Source organism: Hipposideros armiger, unplaced genomic scaffold, assembly GCF_001890085.2.
Source record: "Hipposideros armiger isolate ML-2016 unplaced genomic scaffold, ASM189008v1 scaffold_295, whole genome shotgun sequence".
NCBI lineage: Eukaryota > Metazoa > Chordata > Mammalia > Chiroptera > Hipposideridae > Hipposideros > Hipposideros armiger.
The window spans coordinates 996,076-1,012,148 of NW_017731645.1; the positions used below are offsets into that span (position 1 = coordinate 996,076).

The following is a 16,073-nucleotide window of genomic DNA, read 5'->3' on the forward strand; positions in this document are numbered from 1 at the left end:
CAAATCATGCAATCCCTACCATGTACCAAATTTGCAGAATTTATACAAAACTTACTTAAAACAATCCAATAATTTCCAGTATTTCAGTAAATATTGATAATCTGTGGCCTAGAGCTAACAACCAAATCAAATAATAACATAAGAATAAATAATAACAAAACATAAATAATTACAAACGACACCATCCTGTGAGCTGGAGTGAAGAGCGGGTGCTCTCAATAGCCAGGAGGCAGAGGCCTGGGGCTGAGTCCCCCAGGATGGCCCCATGCTTGAGGAAGGGAGACTGTATCTTTGTGGGGCCACCGCACCACGTTTCTTTCCTTTTCGTGTTCGCACCGCTCTCTACTGTTTTTACTTTCCTTACAGTCTACCACATACAAAAGGATTTCCTCTTACTGTGCAAACTGTCCGATAACGGTTTACCACCACAGGTACGTGCTGTGTAGTGACAATGAGTGTTTCTGTGCGTCGTCCCCTTGATTGTACCACAATACTATGAAAACAGACTGTGATCATCTCCGTGGGGACTTAATACAGTCAGACATAGTCCTTGACCTTAAAAGGCTTATGTTCTAGTGTCCAGGCAGGACGGCACGAACACTGGTCAGAGCGCAGGCTCGGAAGCCGGCCCCAGCCACCTTCCAGGCCTGTGAGCCTGAAGAAGTGACGCGGCCTCCCTGACGTGCAGCTGCCTCGGCCACAGAATGGGGACACCATCATCTAACTCATGGTTTGTCATCAGGACCCATGAAATTACATGCATAATAAAGTACGTATCACAAGCACATAGCACATACTCAATTACTCAGTAAGTAACCATTATTATTGGATGTGAGGAAGAAGAAAATGTTCTGAGGAGACCGTTAATAGCAGACAAGCCTGGGGAAGGGAGGGGAGGAAGCAGTTTGGTTTCGTGTAGGTCAAGTTTTCGGCTCCGTGGGACACTCGGTTCCAGCACCTACACTGCACTGAAGTTCGTTCTCCCAGGATCAGGCGTTAGGGGTGGAGCAAGTGGCAGGGGCTCAGGAGAACAGAGAAGAGCGCTGTAGACCAAGGACAGAGCTTTAAACATCTGCCACTATTTAAGGGGCAGGAAATGAAAATGAAAAAAGAGACCAAAAAAAAAAGCCCAAACAGAGAACTAGGAAGAAGCGAAATGAAGGCAGTGTCACCAAACCTGTTGAAGAGGGCAGTGAATTTCAAGGTAATATTTGATAGCATGCGTATTGTATGTGAGTGTGTGTATATAGTTAGGTAGCAAGTAAATCATCCAATTTTATTTAAAAGATGATATGAAGAGATTTTGTCATTTATTAAAAAAACTTTCACAATTAAGCAAGCATTTGCTAAAAAAGTCCATTATGGTATCCCCTCATTCTTCCCTTAATGCATTGCCCTGGCAGGAAAACAAACATATAACCATCATCATATAATAAAGGCTACTATTATAGTAAAATACGAACACAGGGGAATATGAGACTGCAGAGGAAGGAGTTGAATTCTTTCAGCTTAAAGAAGTGAGTCACAGCTCAAAGCTGGTAGGAAGTGCGTGGACCCCAGGGTCAGGCCCGAGGGAGGCTGCCCAGTGGCTAGCAGGCAAGGGACACTGGTGGGAGAAGCCCCCGCCCAGATGTGCTTGGGGAGTGGCAGCGCGCTGCCCGCTCCTGCCTGCAAGTCAGCTGCAGCCTGGAACTGGAGTCGGTGGGTGGCTGCGGGGTGTGGAGGGCAGTGCCTGCTGAGGGGAAGGCTGGGGAGGCCCCAGAACATGTGAGTGGTTTAGAGTTTTAGGCAATGAAGGGCCATGAGAGTAATTTAAATGACAAATTCCCTGCATGAAGCTAAGAATTATTTTTGCATTATTAAATATTTGACAAAATAGCTAGAGGCCAAAGAAACTTAGGGACAAATCATTAGAATTACTACCAATTGAAAATCACTTAAAAATGAATATATAGTATTTCTGAGACTAAGGAAAAAAGTACAATTCAATTAATCAAGATGTAATACGCAGACAAATTTTTCAGAACCATAACTATGCCAGTTCACAACGTAAAGAACGCTCACGTGACAAAGGACGTGGTTCGCAGTGCCGGACTCACCGTGGGCTTCACCAGTAGCTGGCCCATGACTGAGAACATGCGGGAAAGGCCGACTGGGGTGCACACTGTGGGGTCACAGAGACAGCTCACTTCAGGCGCAGCAGAAACAAAGCAGCTCAAAGACTACCGCTCTAAGCAAGTTCTTGTCTTGACTTAGATTCTCTCAGGTTTTTTTTTTTTTTTGGGGGGGGGCCTCTTCAGCAGCTCCAATGAGGGAGCTGCAGGGGGTGCCTTCCTGTGCTTAAAGAAAGATGGGTGACGACTAGAGAGGCTTAGGGCATGCAAGACTCTAGCCGTTGAATAGTAAGTATTTTCACTTAAAAGCAATTAAAGAAAACCAACTAAAGAACAGATTAAATTTCAAGTACTAATGGAAGTGAGAACCAGACAAGAATATCTAAAAGTGACAACTATAATCTTAAATCCTTTTAACTACATTTATCTGCTTATAATATCCCTGAGATGTGTTGTAATGTCTTAAGTAAAACTAAACAAACTCTGAAATAAAGACCACAAATCTACCATACACAATTCTACCCTCACCATTCAAAAGTAGAATCTAGTGTTGCAATGGCAGCGTGTGTGCATGTGCCCGTGTGTGTGTGCGTGTGTGTGCGCATGTGTGCCGGTGCCCATGTGTGCACGTGTGTACCCGTGTGTGCATGCGTGCATCTCCCCAACCCCAACCCTGTGGAAGATGCTTTCATTACAGAACACAAGCGTCTCATTATTTCAAGGCTTCAGTTTATAAAAATTTATCTTTAATATAAAAAAAAAAGTTAAGAGCCAACTTTTAAAAAATCTCCTAGTTGTTAAGGAATCTCATCAGGAAAATTTCCCATAATTTTCTAAAACACAGAACAACTCGACTTTCCTAGCATATTAAGTCAGAAAAATACTTACAGAGAAGTAACAAACATCCCATCAGTGAGATACAGGAATACAAATAGGGTAGGTAGAACTCCCAGAGATCTATAAAAAGTGTAAATCTATTTTAGTAAGTCCAAAATACTGTACATTAAGATACAGGCTGACTATAAATTAATGTATAGTAAACATCGTAATTGCCTATTCGAGTCTACTAAAACCATATAATTTCTAAATTGTACAATAAAAAGATCTAAAATAGAAGAACAGGAAATAACCTCCTTGCAAAACCTGTTTGGAGGGAGAAAAAAACCTTCATGGAATTTTAAGAACAGAAACCAACTAACCCAAAAAAAAAAAAAGAAATCTGAAAAGCTGCTGCTTACAAGTTCTGCATATAGGAAACACATGAGCATTCATTTCTTTTCTTAAACATATCTAAGGACTTAAGTCTGTAAATTAACAAGAAGGGTTAACTATACAGAGAATTCCTGCAATGTTTAAAAAGGGCCTGGTGAGTACGGCCTCCACCTGGGGAGCTGGTCTAGGCAGGCCACGCCTACCGTACAAGGACTCCATGCTCGCAGCGTCGTTGTCAATGAGTGCCGAGGCCACCCACACGATCCCAAAAATCAGTAATGCCAGAAGGATAAGCATGACCAGGGTTTCTAAAATCCGGGCTCGGATTCCCTGAAAAATATAATAGAGACGTCATTTTAATATTTTATTTCATGAACAATTAGGTTTCTATGTAAAAGCATAAAGTTCTTTGGAAGGAGAAGACATATGTATTAGCTGGACAAAAAACACTAAAGGCTTACAGTTTGTAATGTGTAGACTGACTTTTCAAAATTATGTAAAATACCATTAAGCTTTGAAGAAACTACAAAAACAATTCTTCATGAAAGCATTTTGCAGAACCATTTCAAACAATTAATTACTTTCCTAACACTTTCCACCAAGAAAGTAGATTAACAATTTTTTTATCTGTTGTTCTAATCAAAGGAATGTAAGCTAAGTGGGGCATACAGCCAAACAGGTCAGTGCCCGCTGAACTTGACAGCACAGAAGCCCCACTCCGCCCACGGGCCCGGCATCGGCCCGGCGCCCGGCCTCCAGCGCCCTCTAGTGCGCCGCCAGAGAACTCCTCGTGCTAATCCGACCTGAGAAACCAAGAGGACAGTAGTTACCCAATTTCATCTCATTCCTCTCCACATTAGAGAGAATTCTCACTAATGCACGAGGCTGGAATATGACAAAGAAGCCTTATGCACAATTTGCTTTAAATATTAAAGCAGGTTCTGACCTCAGGGCCAAACTAGAGGCCAGGCTTTTGAACTAGAAGGCAAAAACAAAAAACAAAAAAAACCTTCCTTATATTCCTGAAGTCACCAAATGATTGAATCTGTACCTAAGCTTAAAAATTCATATTGATACGATAATGCATTAATCTACAACGTCTGACACAACAAACAAAATAAGTATTTCCAGGGCCGGCTGAGTGGCACGATGGTTGGGAGCTGGCTTGGGACGCCAGAGGGCCTCAGTTCGAATCCCACATGTGAGGGCCAGTGACGCTGCCCTCCACGGCTGAGATGCTGAGCAGCAGCTCAACCTGGAGCTGGGCTGCCGTGAGTCGCGGGTGATGGTGTGGGCTGCGGCCCCTGTGGCAGTGGGTTGCCATGGGCTGCCGTGTGTGGCCGGCAGCCAGCGTGAGCGGCCAGCAGCCACAGTGAGCGGCCATCCAGAGGCAGGCGACTGGTCTGCCTCACCCGGGAGGAGCGCATTGATGGTGCCAACTTGGGCCAGGGAGGCAGCGTCCTCCACAGCTGGACTGAGGAGCAAAACGACAGCGGCTTGTCTGTTCCTCTTCCCCCAGTTCCCCAGTGCTGTTCCCATCCCACAAATTCCCCAATAAAAAAATCTTTAAAAAATATAGATAGATAGATAGATATAGATATAGATATAGATATAGATATAGATATAGATATAGATATATATTCTCCATCTCCCAAAGCAAAATCAAAACAGGCAGCTACTGGCATGTAAACTAGGATCAGCCAATTAGATACTCTTAAAAATAAAAATAAAAAATAAGTATTTCCATGTTTTGTAATAAATCATGCAATCTTTCCTTCCACATTAAAAATAGTTTAAAGATACGAGTTATCAATATATACTTATTTCAGTTTTACCCTATTTCTTTCCAATTTCTGGATTACAGGAATAGGTTGCACTTAAATCATGGCACCCCACTTCCCAAATTCAACGGCGGGGGCGGGCATGTCCTAAACCAGGGGTGAGCAGGTTTTCGCAGCCCTAAATGATGACATGGGTCCAAGTGCCCAGTGTCACCGCCATCGGACTGGCCCTGCTCATGTGAGAACTGGCACTCTGCACCCCCAGGGAGGTCGCTGAGCCAGGGCGGATGAGGCGCGTAGTTCACACCCAGCAGCAGCCACTATGCCAGTGAGATGACGTGTGAACAGCACAAAACACGCACCTAAACAATGCATTCCCACTTCACCCTCTGAGCCTGACTTCACAACTTTCAAACCACTCAGGACGCCCAAACACGACCACCAGTTTTTAACGACGATTTCTGTGTCTTTCTCTTTCTAAGCAAGGATCTTTTTACTGCACATTAAATTAACTGTTATGTGGAAATCCTATAAATAACACAGAGAGCAGGTGCTCTGGTGTATGCATTACACGCGCACAGCTCCTGCCTGCCTCTGACCAGCCCAAGGGGATAGCAGGGCTCCCAGAACACGTAACACGCATGTCTGAAGTGTGATATGCACCAAAGAGCACACCCGTGCTTTAATATCTATGATCTAAGCAAAGCAACAGTGCTCCTTGGAACTATTTGAGACCCACTGCCCAAGCAAAAGTGTTTTAATAGTATGTTATACTTATTATATTAAACAGTTATAACAATGTAACCATAAGTGTTACCAATGACAATGATAAATGTTAAGGATTTAATCTCCGTAAGATTTACACACTTCCTGATATTGGGTTAAGAAATGTTTCATAGCAGTTAAGTTTGTTTTTCTTCAAGTATGTTTCTTGTTGGGAGACGATGGATGGGCCTCTCCCATTTCTGTGCAGCTCACAGCAGATGCAGGGACGGTCTTTTCAAGGACGCATGTATAGCAAACAGGCTTGGGAGACAAAGAAGGTGTCTCTCAGAAGCGGAAGCAGATCTGTGTGTTCACTGTCTCGTGCGAGAAAGATACTGTCCCCTCCAGAGCTGTGAAGGGGACTGACACAGCCCATGGCGGCTTGGCTGCAGTTCTCTCTGCACTGCATGGGAGCAGGAAGGAGTATGATGGTGACAGTGGGACAGCAAGCCCTGCAGGCCAGCCAGGAGGGACTGTCCCATCGCTAGGACCCCGGCTGAGGAACTACGCTTCTTGTGTGCTTTGTGCTTCTCTGTGTTTTCCAAATTTTCTAGAGTGTATGTACATGACTTAAGTAATATGAGAACCAACTAATGGTATTTTTATTTTTCAATTTTTTTCTTAAAAGAATTAACTTCCAGTAGATTGACACCCACAAGAATAGCTTTTTTAAAATATCCAAGTTCATGGGGCAGCCAGTTAGCTCAGGTGGTTAGAATGCAGGCTCATAACACCAAGGTTGCCGGTTTGATTCCCACATAGGCCACAGAGCTGTGCCCTCCACAACTAAATAGAAAACAACTATTTGACTTGGAGCTGATGGGTCCTAGAAAAACACACTGTTACCCAATAAAATTTATTTAAATATATCTATATATTTATTTATATATAATTTATATATAATTAAACATATATATATATATATATATACACATATACACACACACATATATATATATCCCCAAGCTCAGTTTACAAGACAGACTGTGTGGTGAGCCAGTTAACACCCCAGCTCCAGCAGCAGACTGGGTCAAACCCAGGTTCCATCACTGACCGACTGTATGACTTTGGGCAAACAGCCATGTCTTGCTGTGCCTCAGTTTCCTCCTTTGTAAAATGGGTGTATTAATAACACCCTATCTCGTGGGTTGCTGTGAAGACCAAGTGAGTTAATACACGGAAGGCTGAGCACAGTGTTTAGAAAGCACAGTACAAGGTTAGCTTAATGACTCAGATCATCGCCTCTGTCTTGGGTGTCAAGGCTTGGGTTTCTGAATTAAACTTATATCACCTTCTAATGCCAGCCGTACACCCTCTTCCTATCTCTGTCACCTCCCGCCTACAGACCTGAAACAAGCAATCCCGTCTTTCTTAATGACACGAGCACCTGTTTGACAAGCACTTCTTGTCACATCCCGTCAGCATGAATCACATACAAGCTCTAAGCTGCTGACCTCCATTCTGCCCACTGCAGCCACCGCACCCCACCTCCCTCGGCCCCCGTCTCCCACTTGCTCTAACACTTTCAGCCCTCTCTCCGAGCTGTGTCCTCACCGTTAGACTCTCCACTCCCTCGATCCCCATCCCTCCATCAGCCTTGTTCTCACTGCCCTAAATCCTCTGGTGAACTAGTCTAGTTTACAGATAATCCAGTATCAATAATATTCCAGGATTCCTGGGCCCTTTGGCTTCAACCAGACCAGCTGAACTCCACTGGCAGCTCACTCCTTGAATTCTCAGCCCCGTGAAAGAAATCTACAAAATCATGAGACATTTTGGCTGCTACGTTCTGAAGTGGGTCCTCAGCGTGACCTGGCAATCCTTACACTGACCTCCGGCTCACTGACAATCTCCGCTCTGAATGTTAAAATGATTTACACTCTCCTTGAACCCCCCACCCCAGTCACATGCCCTCTTACAACGCAGCTGACCTGGCCTCTCCCTCAGTGAGGCATGGCTGGGCCGCCCACACGTCCCTCGGCCTCATGTCTCTCCTTCTCTAAAGGAACATCTGTCGGCCCCCTTTTCTCCCACGGCTCGGTCTGAGAGCCCAGCCTCACAGGCTGTGTGGCTGCTTCTCAAACTCCAGCATCACAATTCCCCTGGGGCTGGCCAGCCCTGATAGCACCTCTGTCCATTCTGGGAAGACGGCTCACCTGGCAATTTGCTGCTCTTCCCCAGGTGTTGCCTCCTCAGTGGTCAAGGACTCTAAAGTTTGTATCTTTAGTCCAAATCTTACCGCTGAGGCCAAGGCCCATACGCCCCACTTCCGCCTCCCTTAGGCAACCCACAGGCACCTTCCACTTAATTCTAAAATGGAACTCCCCATGTTACCCTGAAACCTGCTCCTCCCTCAGTCCCAGACCTCAGTAAGTGGCACCCCTGTTCATGTTGTTTTGCACCACTGTCACCTCCTTTCCTGCCGCACCATCAGCCACGCACACCCCCTGGCCCCAGTTTGTGTGACTCTACCCTGTAGGCGTGGCTTTGGTGTTCCCGTCCCCTCGGGCTGCTGCTGCCACATCCTTCCCTCCAGGACGGCTCCCTAACCTCCTCGCTGGTCGGTGTCCTGCACCCACACTCATGTCTCTCTCCGACCTGCTGCCTACAGTGCAGTGCGAATGTGATCTTTTCAAAACCTCAGTCGTCACTTGCTAATGGGTGCAGCCTGCAGCGGGGAAAGCTGCACTGAGGTGACAACAGATAATGCAGTCCAATCTCAGAGCGCCCTCTCGAACCAGCTGACATGCGACAGAAGTGCATCCTCAGAATGGGGCCTTGCTCTTTCTTCTGCTGTGCAGACAGCAAAAAACAACTACAGATAAAAGAAACCAAATTATTTATGACTTAACAGCACAGAACAGCACTGCCCAGTAGACCATTCTGTGACGACGGAAAGGTCCTATACAGAGCTAGCCAAGGTGACAGCCACTGGCCATATGTGTTTACCGAGCCCTGAAAATGTGGCTACTGAAACAGAGAACTGGTTTTTCATTTTATTTCATTTTAATTATTTTAAATATAGAGGCCACACATGCTTGATGGTTCTCACGTCCGTCAGAGCATACTGGTAATAGCCTGCTTCTAACAGAATCTGACAGAAGGACTCTCAGCACTCTCAAGTACTTTCTGGGCATTTCTCTACATTTAACCTTGATATAAAATCCTTTGAAAAACAGCTTGGTTAAAGTAACCTCCTCGTTTAACAAGCTATTGCTCTTCTTAGTGTTATAGGTATGGTTTATGTCAAAAAAGAGAAAATCTACTATTAAATTTAAAAACTAGCCCCTTCTGTTTATATTAAGAAAAAGTATATTATCTCACTAAGGAAAATAGATAGTATTTAAAATACAACTAAGTATGACCCTATCTGAAGGTGATACTAGGGTTAAATATCCACATATTTATCCACATACACTTACAAACTAAGTCCCCGCAAAACATCTTGCGTTAAAAAATTACATGTGAGCAGTCTTTCTAAAAAGGAATAAGCTACACAATTCCAAGAGTATGCTTTTTCTATTATAGATGTATGAATAATATCAAGAAGAAATGTCTAAAATGTATATCACATGCTTAAGCCATCAAATAAGAAGCATTTAACAAAAAACCCTCGGCAGTTAAATTATATAAACTGTTCAAAAATTTACTTCAAATGGATTAATATTTCTTTTGAAAGCTAGTAAATAACTCACAAACAGAAATCTGTCTATTTTCAGCTATTGATCTAAATAAAAAAAGTAAATTAGCAATGTTACATTTACAGAAAAGGTTGCCACAGAACAAGCCGTCCAAATCACTAGATATGGTTATGCCATTTATGAAATGTTGAAGGTGACTGACGTTGTAAGAAATAATTGTCGTTCTGACTTAATCCACTAGGAGGCTAGGACACTTTTGTTTTTCTTTTGTGAATTTCATTCTCTTTTTGTGATTAAATCAGCCCAACTTGAAAGCCATTAAGTGTCACATGTATGAACTTTAGCTAAACTAACAGAAAAACATAACAGATTTGTTGATTAAATGCAACGTGGTAGATTTCTTACCTTGAACAAGTTTAGGATAGAGAGAAAAGGAGTGATGGGAACACAAATAATCAGAAACTTCACTTGTTAATTCAGGATTGACTGGCTCATACAAATGCCAAAAATATATAAACTTACCAGTACCTTTCTTGAGATCATAAAAATATTACAAAGCCTAACAAATATGGGCTTTGTGGCATGTAATGTGTGAGGTTTTTAAACTTCTGTATGTGATTCTGTCTGCAAAGTAATGAAAAGCATTGTGAGTGCTTTTATCACCACCATTAATCACTAGCAGGACGGCATATAAGCAAAAAAATATGCCTACTGCTCATTTTTCCATTAAGAGTCAGAACCAGGAGGGAGAGGCCCCAGGGGAAGGTCCCTATCAACTCCGTTCTCACATACGCTGAGCTAAAAGATGCGCCAGATGTCAGAATAACACCCTGAAACACGCTGCAAACGACAGAGCGGCAAACAGGCAGGAAGGCGGTGTCCACCGTTCACCCTATAACATAAGACAAGTCTCCTGAGCAGAAAAGCTCGCAGGACTGAAAGAGCCACTGAGTATCACCAACAGGGGTACCTCCTTCACCTAAGTGTGAGTGCTTCAGCTGTCACGTATCACTAGGATTTCACCAACTTCGTAACATTTTCATCCCCAGTGTGAAAATTTATCCTAACCCCTCCCAAAAAAACATAAATCCAGTTACTATAATGAAACTGCATCACTTTTATTAAAATCATAGTGGAATAAGCACTCAGTATATTAGTAAAAATACCAACAAAACAAAGTACTTTCTGTCAATGAGATACCAAATATTTCTTAAGAAAAGTAATCTATATAATTAATTACACTAGTTTCATACCAGTATTATTTCAGAAATCACCACTATCTCAACATTGTAACAGTTTGAATTAGATTAAATAAGCTAGTAGAGACTAAATACATGTAAACTCATAAATTTCTGTTTAGATTTAAGTAAGTACCGAATGAGTCAAATTAAAACACTAAAAGAGTTATGATAGAATTGCTTCTTGAAATTTTTGTGCTGGTCAATCACACATTTAATTGCTCTATACTGAACATCAGTAAAGTGAAAATTACAATGTACTTACAAAAGCTCTAACAATAAGCTGATATGTTTCTATGGTGATGAACATTTAAACAAGATTTTGCCTGGACATCTTGACCTCTCGGAAGGTATGTAAACACCACTTTATATACTATGTCTCCACCCATCAGGAAAGCCTGGGAAAATTTTCTACATTCACAGAACATTTAAAATAAATATCAAGCCATTGTTTTCATTTAACAAAAAGGGTCTCCTGGTAACATTAAGATAAGGTTTGCTCAGCATGACATCAAGACCGCACCAAACATACATGCAGTCATCTGGGGAAGATCGATAGAAGCACTAAGAAAGAACAGAAAATAAAGGCAGGTATTCATTATTTTAAACCATGAAAAAGCTCCCAACAAGCATCTCTAGAGAGTGTCTGACATTCCCCTCTCTGCTCCCAAAGTAATCATTACGAGTATGGACAAAGAGGTTTGGTCCCAAGTCAAAGAAAACAGCTTTGCAGAAACACGGTCAGGCCCTATAGTGAACGGTTTCTTAACATTAATATTTCCTGCAGTCTATTTTATACATGTATACTTATTTAATGTACTCTATACAAGAGAGAAAACTAAACCTACAAGATGCTCAAGTTGGTAAAATTTAACAAAAAGGAAGTATTTTAGGATGCGTTAGAATGAAAACACTAACAACGTAACTCGTTCATTGAACCAAGGTGTCCTGTCTTCAGTTTCATGGGCCGAATTTCTCATGGTATCAGCCCAACAAAAGTCCTCTGGATTGCAAGTAAACACATTAATACAGCAAGTTTCCAGCATATGAATGAAAGACCTGAGCTGTAAAAAGACTGTTGGGACTTTACAGCAAACATTTTACACAAAATTCTGGATTCGGAAGGAAGTGCTTCTCATCACTTACCAGCTAGCCAGTGAGGGTCTGTCCCCAGATTCTGCTCTAACTTCAGGACAAAGAGGAGACAGACGGGAGCTGGCATTGGAGAGCTCCCACTGGTGGCTTTAGATGTGCTCATCGAATCTTCACAATTGATTGAAAGGTAAATGTTATTGTAAGTAAGGAAGCTCCCACACAAAAGTTAAACAGTCTGCCTATGGTCCCACTGTTCAATGGCTGCCAGATCACCTTAAGTTCGGGCTTGTCAGCTCAGAGCTGTGCTTCCCACCTCCCTGCGTGACAGAAATAAGACACAAAGACAAACCAACGTGCAAACAGGGAGGTGGGAGGAAGCTGAAAACATGCGTAAGACAAACCTATAATTTTAGTAAAGAAATCAAAGCAAAACACATAAGAGCTCCTTTTACTAGAACATTCATTTTCCATAATAGCAAGACAGTGCTGAGGTCAAGCGCTCTGTCCTGTGAGACACTTCACACAGTAGGACATCACAGCGCTGCCTTCCAGTGCATTTTGTGGTCCACCCAGACACAAGCTCCAGTAAAGCCACAACAAAAGGGACATCACCAGGGTCACTATTCATTACATCGCTACAGCAGAATGTCCAAGATGCTACAGTGTCGGGCAGAATACAAAGCAGTGCCGCAGGCTAACGCAGGGACCAGTGTCCTAGTGCTTCTGTGGCAGTCAGGGCACCAGGAATCCCAACACAGCCCAGAAGAGCTGTCCTCATGGCAGTGGACAACACAGGGAACGTGCCCACAGAGCTGAGGGCTGTCCGTGCTCCCTCGGATGGCCCCTCCCCCGCTGGCTGTGTCAGCCCCGCTCTCCCTCTGGCGCTCAGTAACGGCTACCTTGGTGGCTGGGTGTGCGTACATGCACGAGTATTTTACAGTTTTCTACTGAAAATCAATAAATTGACATTTTGGTTTTACCTATCAGCCTGTTTGGTCATGTGAGCCCAGCACCAAGAAATAAGTCACCTTTTTTTCTTTCTGTTTTTAAATAATGAAAGTCCACTGTTTAGCTCTGTATGTCTGTAATGCCTGTGGTTAGACCACCCAACTTAAAGAAACATCCCCGACACCAATGTGGTACCCACGTGCCCTCCCAGCCACACCAAGCTGCCCAAAGGCGACACCACTTTGAACTGTTGTGATCATCATTTACTTACTTTTTCATTACAGTCAAGTACACCTCCCAAAATTTACCCCTATACCCATGTTAAGTGCACAGTTCAGTGGCATTCAGCACATTCATTGTGCAAACATCATCACCATCTGTCTCCAGGATTCTCCATCTTCCCAAACTGCACCCATGAAACACTCACTCCCTTTTCTCCCACCTCACCCAGCCCAACAACCATGCTACTGTCGGACATTGTGAACTTGACGGCTCTAAGGACCGCATATAAACGGAATCACACAGTACTTGTCTTATTGTGGTGCTTGCCTTATTTCACTTAGCATAATGCATCTTTTAGGTTTAGTTTTTCTCTCTTGTATAGAGTACATTAAATAAGTATACATGTATAAAATAGACTGCAGGAAATATTAATGTTAAGAAACCATTCACTATAGGGCCTGACCACGTTTCTGCAAAGCTGTTTTCTTTGACTTGGGACCAAACCTCTTTGTCCATACTCGTAATGATTACTTTGGGAGCAGAGAAGGGGATGTCGGACACTCTCTAGAGATGCTTGTTGGGAGCTTTTTCATCCATGTGTAGCATGTGTCAGAATTCCCTTCTTCATAAAGGCTAAATAATATTCCATTGAATGTGCGCACCTCACTTTGCTTATCTATTTATAATACATTGATGGATAGATGGGCTGTTTCCATCTTTTGGATGTTGTAAGTAACACCGCCATAAAAATGGATGTGTAAATATCTGTGCAGTCCTGTTTTCAGTCCTTTTGTGTAGATACCCAGACGTGGACCTGCTGGATCATACGGTGATGCTGCTTGTCATTTCTGAGCACCTACCGGAACATCTGCACCATCTCGCATTCTCACCAATAGCATGCAGGAGCTCTGGCTTCTCCACACCCTCAGCAACGTTTGTATTTTCTGAGTTGCTGTTGTAGGGTTTTTGCTGTTTATTTGTTCACTAGATGCCAAGGGGGGGGGGGGAAGACGTACCTCACTGTGGTTTTGGTTTGCATTTCCCGAAGGACTAGTGATGCTGAGGTCTTCTGATGTGCTTATTGGCCATGTGTGTACCTTCCTTGCGAAATGTCTATTCAAGTCCTTTGCTCCTTTTTTAATATTTGATAGAGTAAGTTCTGTCACCATGTTCTTCGGAATGGTTTTGCTTGTTCTTAGCTCTCTGCTTTTCTGTGAGAATTTTACTATCTGCTTACCCCATAACATAACCTCTTGGAATTTTTATTAGGATTGCATTGGCTCTAAAAAAATCATTTGAGAACTGATATTTTCGCCACATAAAGAAATTCACAAATATAGAAATATCTATTCATTTATTTCGGTCTTTAACATCTTTCGCTAAGATTTTTTATTTCCACAAAGGTCTGACATAACATTTGTTGGATTTATTTCAACATACCTTAGGCTATCTTGTTATTATGAAAGTTATTTTTAATTAGGTTTTCTGTTTATTGCTGTTATTTACTGATTTTCTTTACTAATTCTATTTCCACCTTCCTTGATAAATTTTATTTGAATTAATAATTTATCTTAAGAGTCTATAGAATTTTTCAATAGACAATATGATGTCAATAATGACTATTTTGGTTTTTTCTCTCAATTTTTCCTTTTCTTCCCTAAAACTCTACTATAGTGTTACTTATTATTAGAAACAAAAGTATTTAAGTTGGCGTCCCCATTTTAAACACTTTTAGTAGTGTAGCATTAAGTACAATATCCTTTGTAGGCTTAGGGTAGATCCATTATCAGGCTAAGAAATTCCCTCCAGTTCTTAGTTTGCTTTTTAATCGTGAATGGTTATTGATTTTATTGACTGTGTTCTGTACTTCTTCTGAGGTGATCACTTGGTTTTATTCTTCTTAACTCTCCTAATATGAATTATAATCATGGGTTTTCTAACGTTAAACCACACTTGCACACCTAAAATAAATTTTTGGATGATGGTCTTTTGTACACATGGCTGGATTCAGGTTAATATTTTCAGATTTACAAGGATTCATGAAGAAGAAGGGCCCGTGACGCTCCTTCCTCATATCCTCCGTCTACCTTCAGTATCAAAACTGTACTGGTCCCATAACATGAAACTGTGAGGGTTCCATCTCCAAATCTCCGGACCAATCTGTATGAAACCGGAGTTCTCCGTTCTTTGAAGAAATACCCTGGAAACTGTCTGCACATGATTTTCTTTTTGTCAGAATGAGTCAATAGAACTTTCACTTCTGGCAAAATGGAGGTTGAGATATCCTTAATTCTTTCCGCCACAAAACGTCTAAAATGCTAATCAGATATTTTAAAGTCTCCCTGAAATGTTCTCTATTAACTCCTGTAGTACACTGAATTTGGTGTCCCTCCCAGTCCTGGCTTTTCCCAAATGTCGCGTCATCCTATGAACCCATGCTCATCTTTATATTCAAGAGTTTTTGTCCTGCCTGTTCTCTTTGTCATCTCCCGCCTCTGATGACAGTGGATCTGTTCTGGGAGAGGTGTCTTGGTAGCTTCGATCCAGGCAGACACCCGGAAGTGCTGACCAGACACACCAACGCCGGGACCCACATCCTCCCCTTCAGCCCAAAGTCAGCATCCCTGCTGCTCGCTGACTGCAGCCCCCAGCACCTGGTCCTTTCTCTCTCATGTCCTTTGGCAGCACGGCCACATGGTTTTAATTTTTGTTAAAACCTCGTCAAAGGAGAATTTGAAGATCCCAGATATACTTAGATAATTGAAAATGCTAAATAAAATCAATTTGCTAATACACACAAAACTGGATAATATCCAATGGACAATAAAATGAAATGTTCGGGGCTCTCTTATGTGAAGGGAGGAATCAATTCCATCTCGATCAGACACAATTCATTTGCACTGTTCATGGCCAAGTGAACAGAAAATCCCCAAAGCTGCCGGGCCCACTGCACAAGGTGCAGGACCCCCTGACGAGGACGCCGGGCGGGGGACCCCCAGGGTCTCCTACACCCATTTCCAAGTCCTGGACAATTTTTCCTGCACCAGAAAATTTATG

The 16,073-nt window shown here is 42.6% G+C and overlaps 1 protein-coding gene across 1 annotated transcript in view; it reads right to left on the reverse strand.

Moving 5' to 3' along the window:
- LMBR1 (limb development membrane protein 1) overlaps positions 1 to 16,073 on the reverse strand; it is a 106,677-nt gene that overhangs the window by 47,135 nt on the left and 43,469 nt on the right. Inside the window, exons 5-7 of the mRNA XM_019659086.1 lie at positions 3,530 to 3,656; positions 3,003 to 3,071; positions 2,065 to 2,164 (exon numbers count right to left, since the gene is read on the reverse strand). Coding sequence (XP_019514631.1) covers positions 2,065 to 2,164; positions 3,003 to 3,071; positions 3,530 to 3,656 — 296 coding nt within the window. The remainder of the gene's footprint in view (positions 1 to 2,064; positions 2,165 to 3,002; positions 3,072 to 3,529; positions 3,657 to 16,073) is intronic.